Below are 17,723 nucleotides of genomic sequence, written 5' to 3' on the forward strand. Positions count from 1 at the left end.
GGCATTAACGCGTGTCTTAGTCTGTCAGCGATAGTACGGCGGAAAACCCCTATTGCACGCTCGCTTACTTTCCGTATTCCGGGACTGCAGCTAGCCACACTCCCAACAGCTTTATAGACGAATGAGACGGCCTTATGGTCGCTAAGGGTCTGACACCCCCTTTGGCACGCCCTCTCACTTGCGAAACTGACATTGATGAACGACGCCGACTCGCCTCTCTCAAATATAGGACATAAACCATCATCCAGACAGGAAAGTCCATCGCCGCTTGCAGCCTCTTCAAGGATTTGGCCCCTTCGGTCGGTGACCACACCGTCCCGTGACACGCACATTGCGTTGAAGTCACCGGCGATTATCACCCTAGGCCATCTTCCGGTCTCAGCCATAACTTTATCGATGAATCTTTCGTATTTCTCCCAACCCGAATTTGGAGAAATGTAGCCAAACTATCAATGTGACCTCCCTGAGCTCCACAACGACGAAGCCCCTCGTAAGAGCTACACTGACGATTGGAAAGTCTCAGGACACTTCCACAAGCGCAATGTCTATGGCCGCGTCTCTAATCCAACCTTTCTCCTCAGCTGGCTTCTTGTTTGGCTCATTTAGTAGGATGAAGTCCGCTTGGCTTCTCACCGCTAGCTCCCATGTAGTGAACCTACTCCTGTTTGTATTAAATTGATGGAATTTAGCCATTTCTCTTTTTGCAGCCACCTAGTTTACACCCCTTATCTCCGCACTTGAGACATTTCATGGCCTCCTTGTATTCACGGCTACTATGTCCCTCTTTGTCACAGTGATTCTGGCTATCTACCCCTTTACATTTAGAGGCAAGGTGACCATTTTTGCCACACCGGAAGCACCGTTCCTCAGATGATCTTTTCGAGACCCTACAAAGTATCCACCATATCTTTATGCGGCCTTTCTCCAACAGAATGTTGCCGATCGTCTTTCCTACAAGCACGAAGGCTGTCATAGTGCTCCCAAACAATCTCCACAAAGAGGAGACCTTGAGCACCCCGCTGTCGACACCTGCACCTGTAGCAATACCTGCTCTCACCTCCTTCTTTTCCGTAGCTCATTGAGATCCTTCACCAGGAGCGCTACGTGGCGCACCCTCACCTGCCTCCTCGTTAGCGACACTGCTCTTTACATCACGCAGTAGATCCGCGTAAGTCCGCTCCTCAGCACGAACCACTAATGTTTGAGTCTCTGTAGTAGTTGCTTGCTCCTTTCCTGCAGAATTCACCACATCCCTAGCGGCGGTACCGACTGTTCTAAGGATGTACTTGCATTCCGCTCATCTTGCCATGTACTCCGCAACCTTCCTTAAGCTGTTACCCAGCATGTTGCGTGTTACCTGGCATGTTGACACACAAGGAAAGTTGCAGGGTGGCATTGATTTTCTGCAATGCACGGTGGACGGTAGAAATCCTGCATTGCTGCCTCTTCACCCTTGGATGAGTCTACGACTACTACATATGCTTGCTTCTCCGCTACTTCTACTCTCCCAAGAATCACCACAGGTCTGGAACACTGAGCAATAACAAGTACTGCCTTCAGTTTGTTCTTAGCTTCGAGCTGCCCGAGCACCTTAAACGCCCCATAGACGGACCTCACAGCTCCACTCTTTCTGTCTGCAGCCAGATCTGCAACATGAATAGATCCATCATCCGTTGTTGGGTCAGAAGATATGGCCACATGGGTGAACCACTCTTCCCGCCAATACTTATTGTTTATTGCCACCACCTCATTCTCGCTACCAACACCCTTATTGAGAAGATTTTTCACCCCTCAAGTCCCTTGTTGGACGTTGTCCGGGTGGCCGCATTGATGGCCATCTTACGCTCACCTGTTTGTCTGGCCACACTTTTCAGGTCTTCATCATCTCCTGTAGTTCAGCAATTTATGAGCCTGAAAACTTGTAAAAGCCTAGAGCTTTAAGTTAGTTGTAAAGTTCTTCTGGTAATAATTGCATAAATTGGTTATTGCATGTTTAATATACTTCTTACATATTGTATAATGTTATTCATTGATCAGGTTGAGGAATGCATTGCATGAATCAACTCCATTAATTTTTAATTTTATTTCAGAATTATAATATTTTCTGAGTAATTTTTGTTTCTTCCTTTATTTATTGAAGATTAGTATCGTTGATTGCTTGCATTGTAATCTATATTTTATACATACATTTAATATTACACATAATATAAACAAAACACAGTTATTAGATAAGTTAAACTTACCTTATTAATTTCCAATAACCAGCTTTCGCAGTATCCCACATCTTCAATGTTATTAAATTCTGTATTTATTGCATTAAAACATATTCTTTAATGATTTGTACAGTAATGGGCAGCAAAATTATATGAATGCTTAAAATATCATTCAAAATTTCACGATAGAAAACATTATAATTTTGGTATAAAATGATAAATCATTAAAGAATATGTTTTAATGTAATAATTTGCTCTTAATACCAACTGAAGATGCAGAGTCCTGTGAAAACCAGTTATTAGAAATTAATGTGGTAAGTTTATCTTATCTAATTGCTGTATTTTGGTGGTTTATATTTCAGATATTATTAAATTTTATTAACAGTGGTCAAAATGTTAATGAATTATTTGAATATTCAAAAAATTATTATATATATGCATACATAATATGTCATTGACTGGAGTCAATATACTGGTCTTCAGAAAACAAAGAAGGAAAAATATTAATATTACTTAAAAAAATGTTTATATATTTTTCAAAGAAGATTAAAAATAAAAAAAGTAAATGAAACTAATTTAGATAAATTGGTAGGAAAGAGAGAGAAATATTTGGGTTAATCTATAAATATTTAAATAATTCATCAACATATTGACAACTGTGTTAATTAAATTCTATATTAGCAACTTAACTACCAAAACACAGTAACAGATTAAGATCTAATAAAACTAATAACAACTGTCAACTTTAGTGAGATCCCACATCATCAGTCGGTACACAAATTCTATAATTACATAAAATAATTATCAAAAAAAATAAAATTTAGAAAATATAACACTATTAATTACCAAAAAATCTGTTTGAACATTTAGATCTTGTTAAGTCTGGTGTATAATACTTTAATTTGTTTTAATTCTAGCATTTTTATTTTTCCATGGTTTTACTTCTTAAGTAACGCACCATTATGTTTTTATAACTTACAAACTATGAATTTTATGTTCACTGTTTGTATATTAATTAAAAAAGTCAGATTACTATAATTATACTTACTTACTTAAATAAAATAATTGTGTAGATCAACTTACATTAATACCCAGAATGTTGGATCTGTTGTCATATAATATGTATCTTGAGGAGCTTTAACTGTATAAATTTCAAGACTTCTTTCTGAATCTAATCTAGCTTCCCTTGCTGATAATTCAACCAACCTTGATGCATCTAAACCAGTACATGATGATGGTAAACATATTCCAAGGAGCTGAGATCTTGCCTGTAACAATGTTAATAATTATCTAAATGTTTTTATTTATGTGTGATTAAGGCAATTAGCATGTTTGTTTATTTATGGTTATAATCTACATATCAATATTTTTTCAAAATTGTTCAAGTTACTTCTTGAAGAAAATGTGTTGTATGTGGTCTTTCTTTCTCTGTGATATGTGCTTCTACGGTACAAACACAGATTCTTCATTGTATGTTAGTAGAAATTTGTTGAGTTTTTCATAAACTTTTGCCTTAAGTTCCTCAGTGTTATGCAGACAGTGTGGAAACACTTTATAAAAATCTCCCTGAACAGAAATCACATTTAGAAAGATACGCAATCTCATTGACCAAAGAATATTACCGTTCTTGGAAATTATATGGTTTTGAAACAGTATTTGGCTAGCAGCAGTGGTATTAAACATTTATTTGACTAAAAATATGTTCATTGGAATGTATTATACAAATTTCCTCTGTACAGAAATAATTGATTTAAAAAAATGTTAGATGGTACATTTTGTTTTACTGTTAAACAACTTTTTTAAACTTTGTGTTATTTATACATTTTATTTAGTTGGAAGTGTGCTTCATTAGACAACCAAAATAATTTTTTTTTTTTTAGACATGTTTAGCCTTATCCATTTTACTCGGTAGCTACCACCAAATATATATTTTTTTTGCTGAAAATACTCTAATTAAGAATATGTCACTTATGGAATATGGTAATTATCTAGGAAAAAGTACAATGACTACATTGTTACTTCTAGAGAACATATAATGATTTTATACATATATATATATATATATATATGTATATAATTTCATGTTAGGAACCATACTTATATAAACTTTTCTATTATTTTCACTGGTAAATTGATCTTAGAAAGCGCCAATAAAACGACGTGAATCATCCTGTATATTTATTCCGATATAATTTAAATTAAAAGAAATGAATATTAATACACATCTGTTATAAGTATGTGCCATAAATAATTATGTATTTGTAACAGAAAAATCTTAAGAATGGATTTATTATAATGGTTAAGGTATTGCGGCAAATAGATGAAGAAAGAAGCATTTGGAAAAATATAGTTAAAAGAAGAGACAGACTTAATAGGCCACATACTAAGGCATCCTGGAATAGTCGCTTTAATATTGGAAGGACAGGTAAAAGGGAAAGAGTGTGTAGGCAGGCCACGTTTGGAATATGTAAAACAAATTGTTAGGGATGTAGGATGTAGAGGGTATATTGAAATGAAACGACTAGCACTAGATAGGGAATCTTGGAGAGCTGCATCAAACCAGTCAAATGACTGAAGACAAATAAAAAAAAAATAATGGTTAAAACTATTAATTTAAAATATTACCCGTCAGTTGTTCATACATTATTTATAATTATACAATCATTTAATTTTCCTCACAATTGTTATAAAATATATAAGCAAATAAGTGACCAAGGTTGTAAATACAGCTTAAATAAATATCAGATACACTGCATAGTCAATCATGGTAGAAGTAACATTTATAAATTGCTAAACAAATTATTGTAGAATTACTTTTTACCTACACAATTGTATTAGAGGTCAAACAAGTTAATAAATATAAAATTACAGTAATTGGATAAATTCCAAAATATTTTTACCCAGACAACATTAAGTGATGTAAGTATTTAATAAATTAAGTCAAATTTATAGAAAAGAGAAAAGAAAAATAATACTCATCAAGGCAATCCACAAATTTAACAATAGTTGAAAGTAGAAAAAACTGAATGCTACTAGATATAAGAAACAAAACACTGTTGCGTAGAAAAAACAAGAAAATATATATTTAAAGATAATAAATAAATATTAATATAATCAAACAAATAGACAATTAAAAGACAATAAAAAAAAGTAGTCGTAATTTAATCTGAAGACAAGAATTAATTTATATAATTAATTTTTTATATACGTAAAAAACAAAATTAACCCAACAATTTACTAATTTCCTTTACTTAAATCATAAACAACTGATGTTTTTATGATGTCATGTTAATGGACATGATCATGATAACAGTTTTGCCTCCATTTTGCAATATTTCTGGCCCTTTCTTTTTTAAATCTGCGTTTGCTTCTAGATGATCAATAATTTCTATTATTTGATATCCTGTGTAACTTTCAACATAAGCAGTTGATACAGTGCATTAAAAAATTATTTCTTCTTTGAATAGCATTCAAATAATTGTTTTTTAAATAATCAAAAGTTTGTATTATTTTTTTACACCTGAATATTGATTACAATATCACTGGAGATGAATTATTTTAGAATATAATTTACTAAGGAACTAAGGACAAAAAAAAATTTTAATTTTCTGCTTTGAACCATGTAAGAAATTATACCTAGCATTTTGTTTTAATTTAGATGTTTTTGTGGTTTTAATTTTTCTTATAGTAAAATTACTTGTGTTTATGTTTCGTTCATTAATGACATACTTAAATTCCATTCTTCAATTTTGCAGGTTTATACTTTCTAAGATGTGTCAGATGTATGATTACCAGGTTTTAAAAAATATAATTGACTATACCTAAAATCTGAAGACTTAAATGGTAAAGTGATTTTAATTATTTATTATGATGATCTCAGGTAAGTTTTTTAGTGCTGCATTTGCTTGTTATATCTAGTTTCACCTATGAATTTCTGCATATGTGTATTTAATAGAATATGTATGTAACAAAGCATTGGATAATTTTAATGAATATACTTTTTATACAGCCATGGTTCAAAAATTCATTGGCGTATATCGTTAATTTAGGTAATTGGTTTTATATTTTAGTTAATTTTTAAAAATATAACAGTAATAGTAGTTTCATCGTCTTAAAAGAAATAAGTGGAGAATTATATAGAATTACATAAACAGTGATTTTATATCAGTTTTTATGATTATTTTAATTAACATCTGTATTAAATTATGGATTTAATTTGCAGTTAGTATGTACTTTTGTGTAATTTAATTTTTGGCTATATTTTTCTTTTTTTTTTAATCTAGTTAACTTATTTAAATTAATATAGTTTATATGTATGATGTAATTTGTAGTTGTAATTCCCACATAAATTATGCATATACTTAGAATTTATGTTGATTTTATATATATTTTGTTTCTCCTATTTCAATTGAATAATTTCATTTTAAACAGATAATTATACACTGCAAATTTTAATTACGTTATTTATTGTTATTAGATTTTGTTAAGTGATGTTTTTATCAGTCTGATGATAAGAGGAAAAGGTCATTTATATACACTCATTTTCATAATTTTTTTTCAACCTTATTAAAATAGTGTTTGAGGTTGTTAAAAAAAAGAAATGTGAAATGTATGGTTTGTAATTAATAAAAGTTTTTAAAGGAGTTTTTTTAGTATTTTTAGAACTGTAGAATGGAAAATGAAACAATGATTTTTTTTATGGTCTTGCCAAAGAATTTGTTTGTGTCTTAGTCATGGCTTTATGAAGAAAAAAAAACAGTTTATTTATGGGATGTCTTTTGTATTCTCACTTTCTGCCTGTTGGAATATTGGGTTGCCTCAGTTAATCTTTTCCATCCATCTCATTTTATGGTCAATTTACTCATCCCACCTCATTTCTAACCTTTTCCTCAGCTTCGTGACATGTTTCTTATAAGAATATCAAATCCTACTAACCTGCAATCTTAACTTTGACTTTTTATCATTATTCATTCTCTCTATCTGGCCCCAACATCTCAACTATTTGTCGTTAATCTCTTCTTAATACTCTTTCTGACCTTCTCTGATATATTACTCTCCTCTTCTGTCTCGCATAGTCCTTTATTAATTCTTCTTATTGTATTTCATTTATAAGTACAAACCATTACGTAGTTTATAAGTTCCACACTTTTTACCTTATGGGATGCCGTTTAAGAATATTGTGGAGGTTGGTTTCATCTTACTGTTTTTTTTTCTGTAAGATTTATTTTCACTCCTGAGGTCAGAGATTCAAAAAACCAGACATTTTAGTTACAAATCTTTTATGTAGTCAATTTATTCACTGATATTTGGCTCTGGTCTGTATTCTGGTAATTTTTATTTATGTTTAAAATTGCTTGAATTATTGTGATGATTTATAGTTTTTAGGTGCCTTTAAAATCATTTTAAATTCAAGTTTTTGGCTCAAATTATTTGATGGTTAAAATCTAATCTTAGATTATATCTGTTGTATTATTTTACATTTAAATAAGAAACATTTAATTAAATGTTAAGTTGTTCATGGCAGTGTTGGGTGCTAATATAGCGCATTGTTTATTTCTACTTATGATCACTTTTGTGTGCTTAATTAGAGATTCAACATGCCTTGCTTCAAGAGTATTTTCAATCTGCTATTTCAGTTATTTAATATAGTTAAAAGAAGAGACAGACTTATAGGCCACATACTAAGGCATCATGGAATAGTCGCTTTAATATTGGAAGGACAGGTAGAAGGGAAAAATTGTGTAGGCAGGCCACGTTTGGAATATGTAAAACAAATTGTTAGGGATGTAGGATGTAGAGGGTATACTGAATTGAAACGACTAGCACTAGATAGGGAATCTTGGAGAGCTGCATCAAACCAGTCAAATGACCGAAGACAAAAAAAAAAAATTTCAGTTATATTTGCCATTTATTTAGTAATTTCTTTTAAATGCATTCAGAGTTGGAAAAAAGTGTAGATCACAAATTAAACTTTATAACTGAATAAAAATAAATTTTCTTCTATTTTTTTTCTAACAAAAAACACCAACCAAGAAAAAAAATTCAAAAATAAACAGGAAACCAACATTATAGATTCTTTCATTTACAACACTTAAAATTACCATCCAACCTCACTTTATTTATATTTAAAACTATGAAAAGTCTGTACACATTCATATTACCCAAATGCCACATAAGTAATTAAATACTATAGAATAAATAACACACAAACTGTTGTAATAGCAGATTCATTGACATACTTTTGCACAGAGTAAATAAGTTTAAAGATCTATTTATATTAATGTAGGTAAAACAGATTGAGAAAGATAGTGCATTAATTAAAAAAAAAACAGGATACAGTGCGGCATTTAGAACCATAAACAACAAATCAAATTATTATCCACACAGAATGATTACACCGATACACAAAAAACAATTTTTTATGTTTCTCTAAATGTGATATCATTTCTTGGATTGCTTTTTTGCATACATTACAGGTCTGTAAATACAATTTTTCTGTCACCCTTAGTTTTAAATAATTTACGCTTAAAAAAAAAAATTAAGGGAAAATATAGTTAAAATCTGTAAAATTTATAATTCTGTATGGCCATACCTGTGTTAGAATGATTTCGCTGATGCTTATCTTTTATAAATAGCCTCAGGCACATCCTGAATTAATATCCAACAGTAATTGGCTAGCATTTCAGTATTCCATTTCCCTTTATTGTGGCTTTCTATCACTGAAATGTCTTGGTGGAAATGTTCACGTGTTCACTTACTTACGTCTCCGAGGTTGTTCAGGAAAAAATCCAGATGTGAGTAGAGGAAATATATTTTCAAAGACATATTACATCCCATAGCTCTGTATGAAGTAAGAAATTGATTAACAATATTATGGTAATTTTTGGATTTTTGTTTGCTGAGAAAAGTTTTGCAGACGTCTTTAAATGAAGCCCAAGCTGCACTTTCTACATTATTTAACATTGAGTTAAATACATCATCTTTGACCAACTCTCTTATTTGAGAACCAACAAATATTCCTTCTTTAATTTTTCCTTCACTTACATTTAAAAATTTCTGTCTGATATATAAAAATCCTTCATTGCTTTTACAAAATTTTTCATTAGTCCTACCTTGTTATGAACAGGGGGTAAAAATATTTTTTTGGGTTCAATTAAGGGCTCATAAATAATAATTTTCTCATTTGGAGTTAAGTTGTCTCGTTTCTTCCACTCTTTCGTAACATAATGTTTATCCCTAGCTCGGCTGTTCAATTCACAAAGAAAACACATGTACTTAGTACAGTCTAACTGCATGCCTAAAAAAATGGATATAACTTTCAAATCACCACATATGTTCCAGCTGTGTTTTTAAAATTTATTTTTCAGAAATGTCTTTCATCAAAGACGTTTGGTTCACGCCAATCCAAAGGTGCATCAAATGGCAAAGCCTTCCATGTACCTTTCAGCCATCCTCTTAAATACACAGAACAATTAGTGCATATTATATGAGGAGCCCACGTGTTATCCTGATCACCAATTTTACATTGAAAGTTCAAATTATGCTTTTTTAATTAAAGATGTGATGTTTTTTTCTATTTGATTTTTACAGTAAACTCACCACATACATAACAAAAGGCATCCATATCATTTACACAATTTCAATGCTGGTCTGCAGCTCGATGTCTGTGCCAAAATGTTGTCCTCCTAGCCAGCGTTCCATGTGAGCAAAGAGGTGAAAATCGGACAGAGCCAAGTCCGGGCTGTATGGTGGGTGATCAAACACTTCCCAATGAAAACACTGCAGGAGCTTTTTTGTTACAGCTGCAGTGTGCGGCCGAGCATTGTCATGGAGAAAGACAATGCCTGATGACAACATTTCTCTCCGCTTATTCTGAATTGCCCTTCGTAGACGTTGAAGAGTCACGCAGTATGAAGCTGCAGACCAGTGTAGAAACATGTTTGAAATCACAGGCGGCTCCGATCTATGACAACGATATTGGAAAGTTGGTACCACGCTGTGACAAATGTCTAAATCGGAGTGGCGACTATGTAGAGAAATAGCGTAACTATGTAAGTACATGTTACAAATAAAAAATTTTTTATTTTCACTGTGGTTTCAATTTTGTGACCGATCGGACCTTGAAAAAAAATAACCCTCGTATGTACACATTATTTTTTAAATGAAAATTTTATTTCACTGATAACTTATGATTTTTTTCATATTTTTTTATTATTGAATTATTATTGTAAAATTTGTTTACAATCAAACGTTAATAATTATTAATAAATCATATTTAAATTAAAAAAATAGGGAATGAAGTCTGATTCGAACTAATGTGCCTTCCCCTTGTAAGATCCAAGTATTTCATTAATTAAAATTTTATTTGGTTATAACTCTGGAACTAATGAAAATAAGGGCCGCTTACGATATATCATTGAAAAGCTCTGTATGGGGTCTTATTACTGCAGTTAAGAAAAAGTCCAAAATCCAATTTTTTTTAGATTTTCGGCTTTTTTGGACACTTTTGGTTTAATCGATTGCAATCAAAATCGAGGTTCACAACTAGATGTTACAACAGTCCTAAATACAAAATTTCTATATCCTACGGCATATCGTTTTTGTGCTATGCGAGATACAGACGTCACATTGAAACTAGTCAAAATGGATAATTTTTTTATTGAAATCTTTAAACCGAAATGTTTCGTGATCACAATATTTTCTTTACTTCACACAATGAAGTAAAAGTGGGGATATAATGGAAGTCATCAGTCAACGATGTCTGGTGGTATCTGGAAACAATGCTTATGATATTGCTTATAGTTAAGCTTCCTTAATTGTGCTATGAGTAATGCTGGATATATATATCAATTTTATTTAATCCTTTAAAATATTATTTAATGTGAAACATTTCTAGTATTTTTTGAAGCAATTTCCAGTGTAGAAAATCCAATAATCAAGTCGTATGGTTGGTTTTTCTTCCTCTTTTTAATAATAATGTATTTACTCTTTCAATGTTTGACTATAGCAAAGATAATAACTTAGATTTTTGTAATACGATGGGCTTTTGTTAATTTTTTAATTCCATCTGTATTTAATGAGATCATTTTCAAATAATTTATTTCAAATAAGGCTGTGAAAAAAGTTTATTAACCCATCAGGTTGGTCTAATGGTAAATTCATAAATCAGCTTAATTCAAAGTCAAAGTTCTGAGGTTCAAATCCTAATAAAGATAGTTGCTTTTATTCGAATCTGGATGCTAGATCATGGATACCAGTGTTTTTTAGTGGTTGGGTTTCAATTAACCACATGTCTCAGAAATAGTCGTCAGCCTGAGTTTCTTCAAGATGAGACTTCTACCAGTACTGTTACATTACACTGATAAGTTGCTAATGACTTTAATTGTTGATGTGACTATAAATAAAAGTATTTAAAAAAAGCTTTTATAATCATATTTTCAAAGAAACGCTTATAAATATAGAATTAAGATTGTGCAGGTTATACAAATTTTAAAGAAATAATCCGAATAAATAATCTTTGATTATTATGCAAGTATAAACAGAATTTACGTTTTTATTTAGCATTGTTTTAATGTTACTCTGTTAAATAAAATATGCCCAGTGTGCCCTTGAGGTAAAATAGAATAATATTTATTTTTATTAACATTTGCAATTCAATAACAAATCTATGTTATTCTCTTTTTTCATGCCTTCTTACTTGATTTAGTTGTGTTTATTATAGGAAAACTTGAAATTAGATATCATACGTATTATTTAATGTTTTATTATTTAAAATTAATTTTAAATAATTTTTTATATTAAATTATTACTATCTGTATATGCGTTCACATATTTTTCGGTTAATTAAATGTAATGAAGTGAAAAATTTCTGAGAATTATGAGTATGTATGTAGACATTTACAAATATTTTCTTTATAAACCATACTAAAGTGTTTACTTGGTGTAAATTTAAATTTAAATATGCGCATTACATGAAAATATATATATTTTTCTTTAATATCTTTTTATCTATAGTTGCATCAACAATTAAAATCATTAGCGACTGTAAATGTACCAATAAACATGTAGTGTTAAACAGACTCAGGTTGACTATTCCTGAGATGTGTGGTTAATTAAACCCCAACTAACAAGTATCCATGATCTGGTATTCAAATCTGAATAAAAGCAACTACCTTTACTAGGGTTTGAACTTAAGAATCCTCGACTTCAAAATCAGCTGATTTACGATGATGAATTTTACCATTAGGTTTGTTTTTTTTATTTAGCTAAAAAACCATAAAAATTTTATATGATTCCTCATAATGTATTTATGCAGTAAACATATTCCTATGGTCAGTATCCACTTTTTGTTAGTTTTCTGCAGGTATTATAGAAATGTACCGATGCTATTAATTATAAAGTTGGATTGTTTTTGTAATTCATATCCATAAAACAGATTACCCTTACAAAGATAAATTGCACAATTTATGAAACTTATCATAATTTCAGGGATTACTACTTAGTTGACTGTATTTACTGACCATTGCATAAAAAAATATCAACTGGGAAAATAAATTCTCCTGTAGTTCCCTTTTAGGATCAAAGGGAAAAATCTATATTAAGCAGCATCGGGAAATACAAAATTAATGAATAAAAAAAAGGAAGCGATTATTGTTTATATTAGGACATAAAAGTAATAGTTATATGTTGTAACAATGATTTATGTTACTATTAGATAATAAATGAATTAAATTAGTATAACAGACCATATAGTTTTGAAAGCATTAGTTGAAAAATATTTGAATATGAATAAAAAAACCCTAAATGAGTGTGTATAAAATCAGGTTTATCTATCCAAATTATTTAAGAACATCAGTAGAGTAAAATTGAATTTTTTCCCCTAATTTACTGAATATAAATAATATGATTTCAAATAATCTTGTTTGACATCTTCTAAATTACTTTATTCTGTACTGGTATGGTCTAATATTACTAGAATTGCTTTATTATTTTAAATATACCCTGTATTTGCCACTTTTATGTTTTAACGTAGACATTTAACAGTTCGCTTTCTTTTTTTATAATTAACTTCATATTTTGAAAGGCTTATAAAAATATTCCTTCTAGATTGTTGTTTTTTATCCGTAGAATAGAACACCTGCTTGTTCCTCCGCCTTGATGAACCAATTTGAAAAAAATTTTTATTTGTTGTAGAATTTGATTTGAAAACTGAATTCTCTAGCTATTTCACCTTGTGTCCAAAATGAGATTGCCTGAATAAAAATTTGTGAGAAAAATTTTCGTGAAAAGTGAATGAACGGAAATAATTGATGTTTCCCACTTTCATTTTTTTGATGCAGTTAAATTTTCTTTTTATTTACAGTTTGCTCTATTATGTAAATATTCTTTAACACATTGGCTGTTTTACTGGTTACATAAGTCCTTTAAATTATTTATTGTGAGTTATCCTATTTTTTCCCCAATTTCTGTTCTGTGCACCTCAAGTGTACTTTTTATCTGTTATTCTCCTTTATTTTTTTTATGTCAGACTGAGTAATTTTGAAGATTAAATTTTGATATTAGAAGACCAAATTCACACCATATGTGAGTGACAAGTACTGCACCATTCGCAAATAATTTTATCAGTGACCAACAGATAGCATTAGAAGAGGCAAAAGCTTACAAGATACGGTTGTCTTGTAAAACGCCATTGGAAGTGTGAATATCAAACAATGGGAACTTGTAGCACATGAAATGACATTCATTAAAAGAATTACCATGTTAACATGTAAAACCTATTAATAAATCTATTATAGTGTTTGTTTTTCTTTCATTAATTTAGTTATGAATTTAATGTAATACTTACAATAGGTGTGATGTCTTTCTTCAGCTGTATCCTTGTTCGCAACATATAAAATCCTAATTTAAATGGTGGATGTTGCTTCTGTGATTGTATTTCTTGACACAGTGTGGCTGATCCAACCCAGTATGTGTTTCCCCATAAGAAACCACCTCCATATCGACCACTAGCATCGCTCACTGTAACATAAAATAGTTTTGGTTTATAAATTTGCTGGAATGTTTATGTGTGTGTGTGTGTATCATATTTATATAGGAATTTTAAGATTATCAATTAGGTATAACTGCTAAACTATAAATTTATTATTTGATATGAGCTATATTTTAACACTGCCATTTCAAAAAAAATTAAATTACTAATTACAAATACATTTTGTTAAAAAAGGAAGTTGTTTTGCATGTCATTTTGGGTCTGTTGCTATGCCCATCCTTATAAATCCATTCATCCAGTCTTTCAATGGTACTACTACCTCACTGATCCTAATCTGCTGACTTTTTAAAAATTGATTGATATAACATGTGCAAAAACATAATTATAAAATAATAAAAAGAAGAAATTATAGTATAAATTGATAATTTGAAGTAATTTGTTAAAAAAATTGTCTATTGTATTTAATTTGTAAAGGGATTATATTATAAATGACAAATCACATGTTTAATTAGCTTTGTCAAATTAATTCACTTGAATTATTTTTTTAAATTAATCATTGAATCCTGATTTAAAAAAATAAATAATTATTACAGAACAAACTGTTCAATCTTCGAAACAAGAAAACAAAAACAGTTTTGAATATTTTTTAATTTATGAAGTTAAAATCATTGTAACCTATCTGTAGACTTATTTCTTCTAATCCAACAAAATGTTAGAAGATTTATTTAGTAACAGGTTACTTATGTGTTAGTATACTATGGTACTACCTCTTGGACAAGCATGTGTGTTATTTTTTGTATTATCCAGATGATTGATGTTGTGACATAGACAAGTAGAAGTGGTCAAACACATTAGTGCACTTAATATCAGTGTATATATGTGATGGTTGGAAAAACCCACCAAATTTTTCCTCCCACCAACCACAACAAATTAAAGTGCCTGAAATATAGTGGTTGTGCCTGTAATATAAGATCTGTAACTATAGGTCATTATGTTTTAAACAAAAATAAATAAAATAATTTTTTTTTAAATTGTATGTATGTGAGAGATTGTCACTTGTTAATTCAACCTGTATGCATACATCTTCTTTTTTTTTTTGAGTGGTCAGCCTTGTTTGTACTACAAATTACACCAACTTCAATGATTTTTTTTTTATTTTGTTGATAATTTCCCTTTGATTGTCCAATAATCACTTTTTCCTAATTTAATTGAGATTTTAGAATTGAAAAATTATGTAGTCAACATTTGAAAGTATATTCTATTTATATGTTTTCATTACTGCTTATTATTATTGGATTGCTATAGTAAAATGATGTGTACTTCGATGCCATTCTTGTATTAAAATATTTTCACATAAAACGTTTAAGTGAAGTTTTAAGAAATTAGATTATTCTGTCATAACCCACCGGGTTGGTCTAGTGGTGAACGCGTCTTCCCAAATCAGCTGATTTGGAAAGCCGAGAGTTCCAGCGTTCAAGTCCTAGTAAAGCCAGTTATTTTTACATGGATTTGAATGCAAGATCGTGGATACCGGTGTTCTTTGGTGGTTGGGTTTCGATTAACCACACATCTTAGGATTGGTCGAACTGAGAATGTACAAGACTACACTTCATTTACACTCATACATATCATCCTCTGAAGTATTATCTAAACGGTAGTTACCGGAGGCTAAACAGGAAAAAGCAAGATTATTCTGTCATACCCACCGGGTTGGTCTAGTGGTTAACGTGTCTTCCCAAATCAGCTGATTTGGAAAGTCAGAGTTACAGCGTTCAAGCCCTTGTAAAGCCAGTTATTTTTACACGGATTTGAATACTAGATCATGGATACAGGTGTTCTTTGGTGGTTGGGTTTCAATTAACCACACATCTCAGGAACGGTCGAACTGAGAATGTACAAGACTACACTTCATTTACACTCATACATATCATCCTCTGAAGAATTATCTAAACGGTAGTTACCGGTGGCTAAACAGGAAAAAAAAAGATTATTCTGTCATAAATGTCAATTTTTTTATGAATTCACATATCAGGTAAGGAATGATACATATTTCTAAATCAGAGAGGCGTAGTTTATAATCAGTGAAATTCTCATATTTTTCTCTATAATCCTTTTTTTAGTTTTATTGAAATTCAAGTTTCTTGTGTTTTTTCCTTTTTGCAACAGTTTTCTTTGTATTGATTTAAATATATTTTGAATGTATTCAATATTTCCAATTTAAAGAAAACATAAAACTTGCTTCAAAAGAATCAGTAAAAATTTAGATACTTTTATATTTATTTTAGATCTACGAATATATATATATAAAGAGGAAGAGGGTTTTAGTTTGTTCGGGATAAGTTAAAAAACTAATTTGATTATTCGCAACCAAATTTTTACCCATGTTTCTTTGCATAACTGAGAAGGGTTTTAGATATATATTTCATATTGAAAAATATCTAAAAATATATATACATGTAGTAGTGGAGATTTGCTGGTCAAAGCACAAACTTTAATAAATTGTTAACCATGAGTGTCTGACACTGTGTAAGCTGGGTTTGAACTGAATGATGTGAATATCTAAAAACCAATTTCTATATTTTTTTTGACATCCAAGTTTCAAGAGTTAAAATGGATTTTTGAATCCCTTTTATATTTTTAATGTCTCGGTAACAAATGAAGAAATCAACCTAATTATTGGTGAGTGTAATCTTCAGGTCAATAAACTAATGTCTAGATTTTTGAAATTTGACCTTGAAAGGTGATGAAAAAAAAGTAAAAAAATTTGAACAATAATATTTACAATTTTGATTATAAATTTTCCCAATCCTGGCTGTAGTAAACGAGGTATTCAGTAGATTTGGTCTTGTAAATACTCTTCAGACAAATAATTAAAAACCATTTTCGGGTTTTTTTTTAAATTTTGATTTTTTAAGGGGTGGAAAGGTATATAGGCACTATGGCTTAACCAACATAGCCACTGCCATCATTATTGTATGTGTGACTGGCTGCACTTGCCTCAGATTACTTGACTGAAAAACATAATATAAAAAAAATTGATTGCTACATGAAACAGGTAATCATATAGTACAGGCGAAGCTGTAACAGGAGCTGGTACATTTATATTTTTAAAGATATAGATACTTTTATAGTAAATACATTTCAATTAAACTAATTTTGAAGTCCCTACAAAATTATGATTGGCTATTTATTTAATTTTAAGCAACAATGTCATTAATTTAAATACTTCAAAGTGTTATTTTAAACATTTTTTTCTCATACTTTATCGCTTGTAAGTAATATTTGGAAAATTGTTTTTCCTAAAAAATGTTTCAGTTATGATAAAAATTTTCATAAATTATTAATGTACTAAATTTTTTTGTCAGTTTTTGGCATGTGGGAACAATGTTTTTGAAATAATTAACGTATCTTTTCACTTTTTGAAGGCTTTATATAATCCTGTATTTATTTTAAAATATTGGCCTGATAACGACATGTTGATGCGATGTTGAACATTTTTGTAACAGTTTATCAGTATCAAA

General features: G+C 30.2%; 1 protein-coding gene and 1 long non-coding RNA gene across 2 annotated transcripts in view; one reads left to right on the forward strand and one right to left on the reverse strand.

The window, feature by feature from the left end:
• Positions 1–17,723, reverse strand: part of LOC142327568 (O-acyltransferase like protein) — a 267,527-nt gene that overhangs the window by 41,154 nt on the left and 208,650 nt on the right. Inside the window, exons 2-3 of the mRNA XM_075370726.1 lie at positions 14,059–14,231; positions 3,297–3,481 (exon numbers count right to left, since the gene is read on the reverse strand). Of these exons, the coding sequence (XP_075226841.1) occupies positions 3,297–3,481; positions 14,059–14,231 (358 nt within the window). The remainder of the gene's footprint in view (positions 1–3,296; positions 3,482–14,058; positions 14,232–17,723) is intronic.
• Positions 1–17,723, forward strand: part of LOC142327569 (uncharacterized) — an 87,981-nt gene that overhangs the window by 32,310 nt on the left and 37,948 nt on the right. Inside the window, exon 2 of the long non-coding RNA XR_012757014.1 lies at positions 5,969–6,093. This is a non-coding gene — a long non-coding RNA (uncharacterized LOC142327569). The remainder of the gene's footprint in view (positions 1–5,968; positions 6,094–17,723) is intronic.

Source organism: Lycorma delicatula, chromosome 7, assembly GCF_047948215.1.
Source record: "Lycorma delicatula isolate Av1 chromosome 7, ASM4794821v1, whole genome shotgun sequence".
Lineage (NCBI taxonomy): Eukaryota > Metazoa > Arthropoda > Insecta > Hemiptera > Fulgoridae > Lycorma > Lycorma delicatula.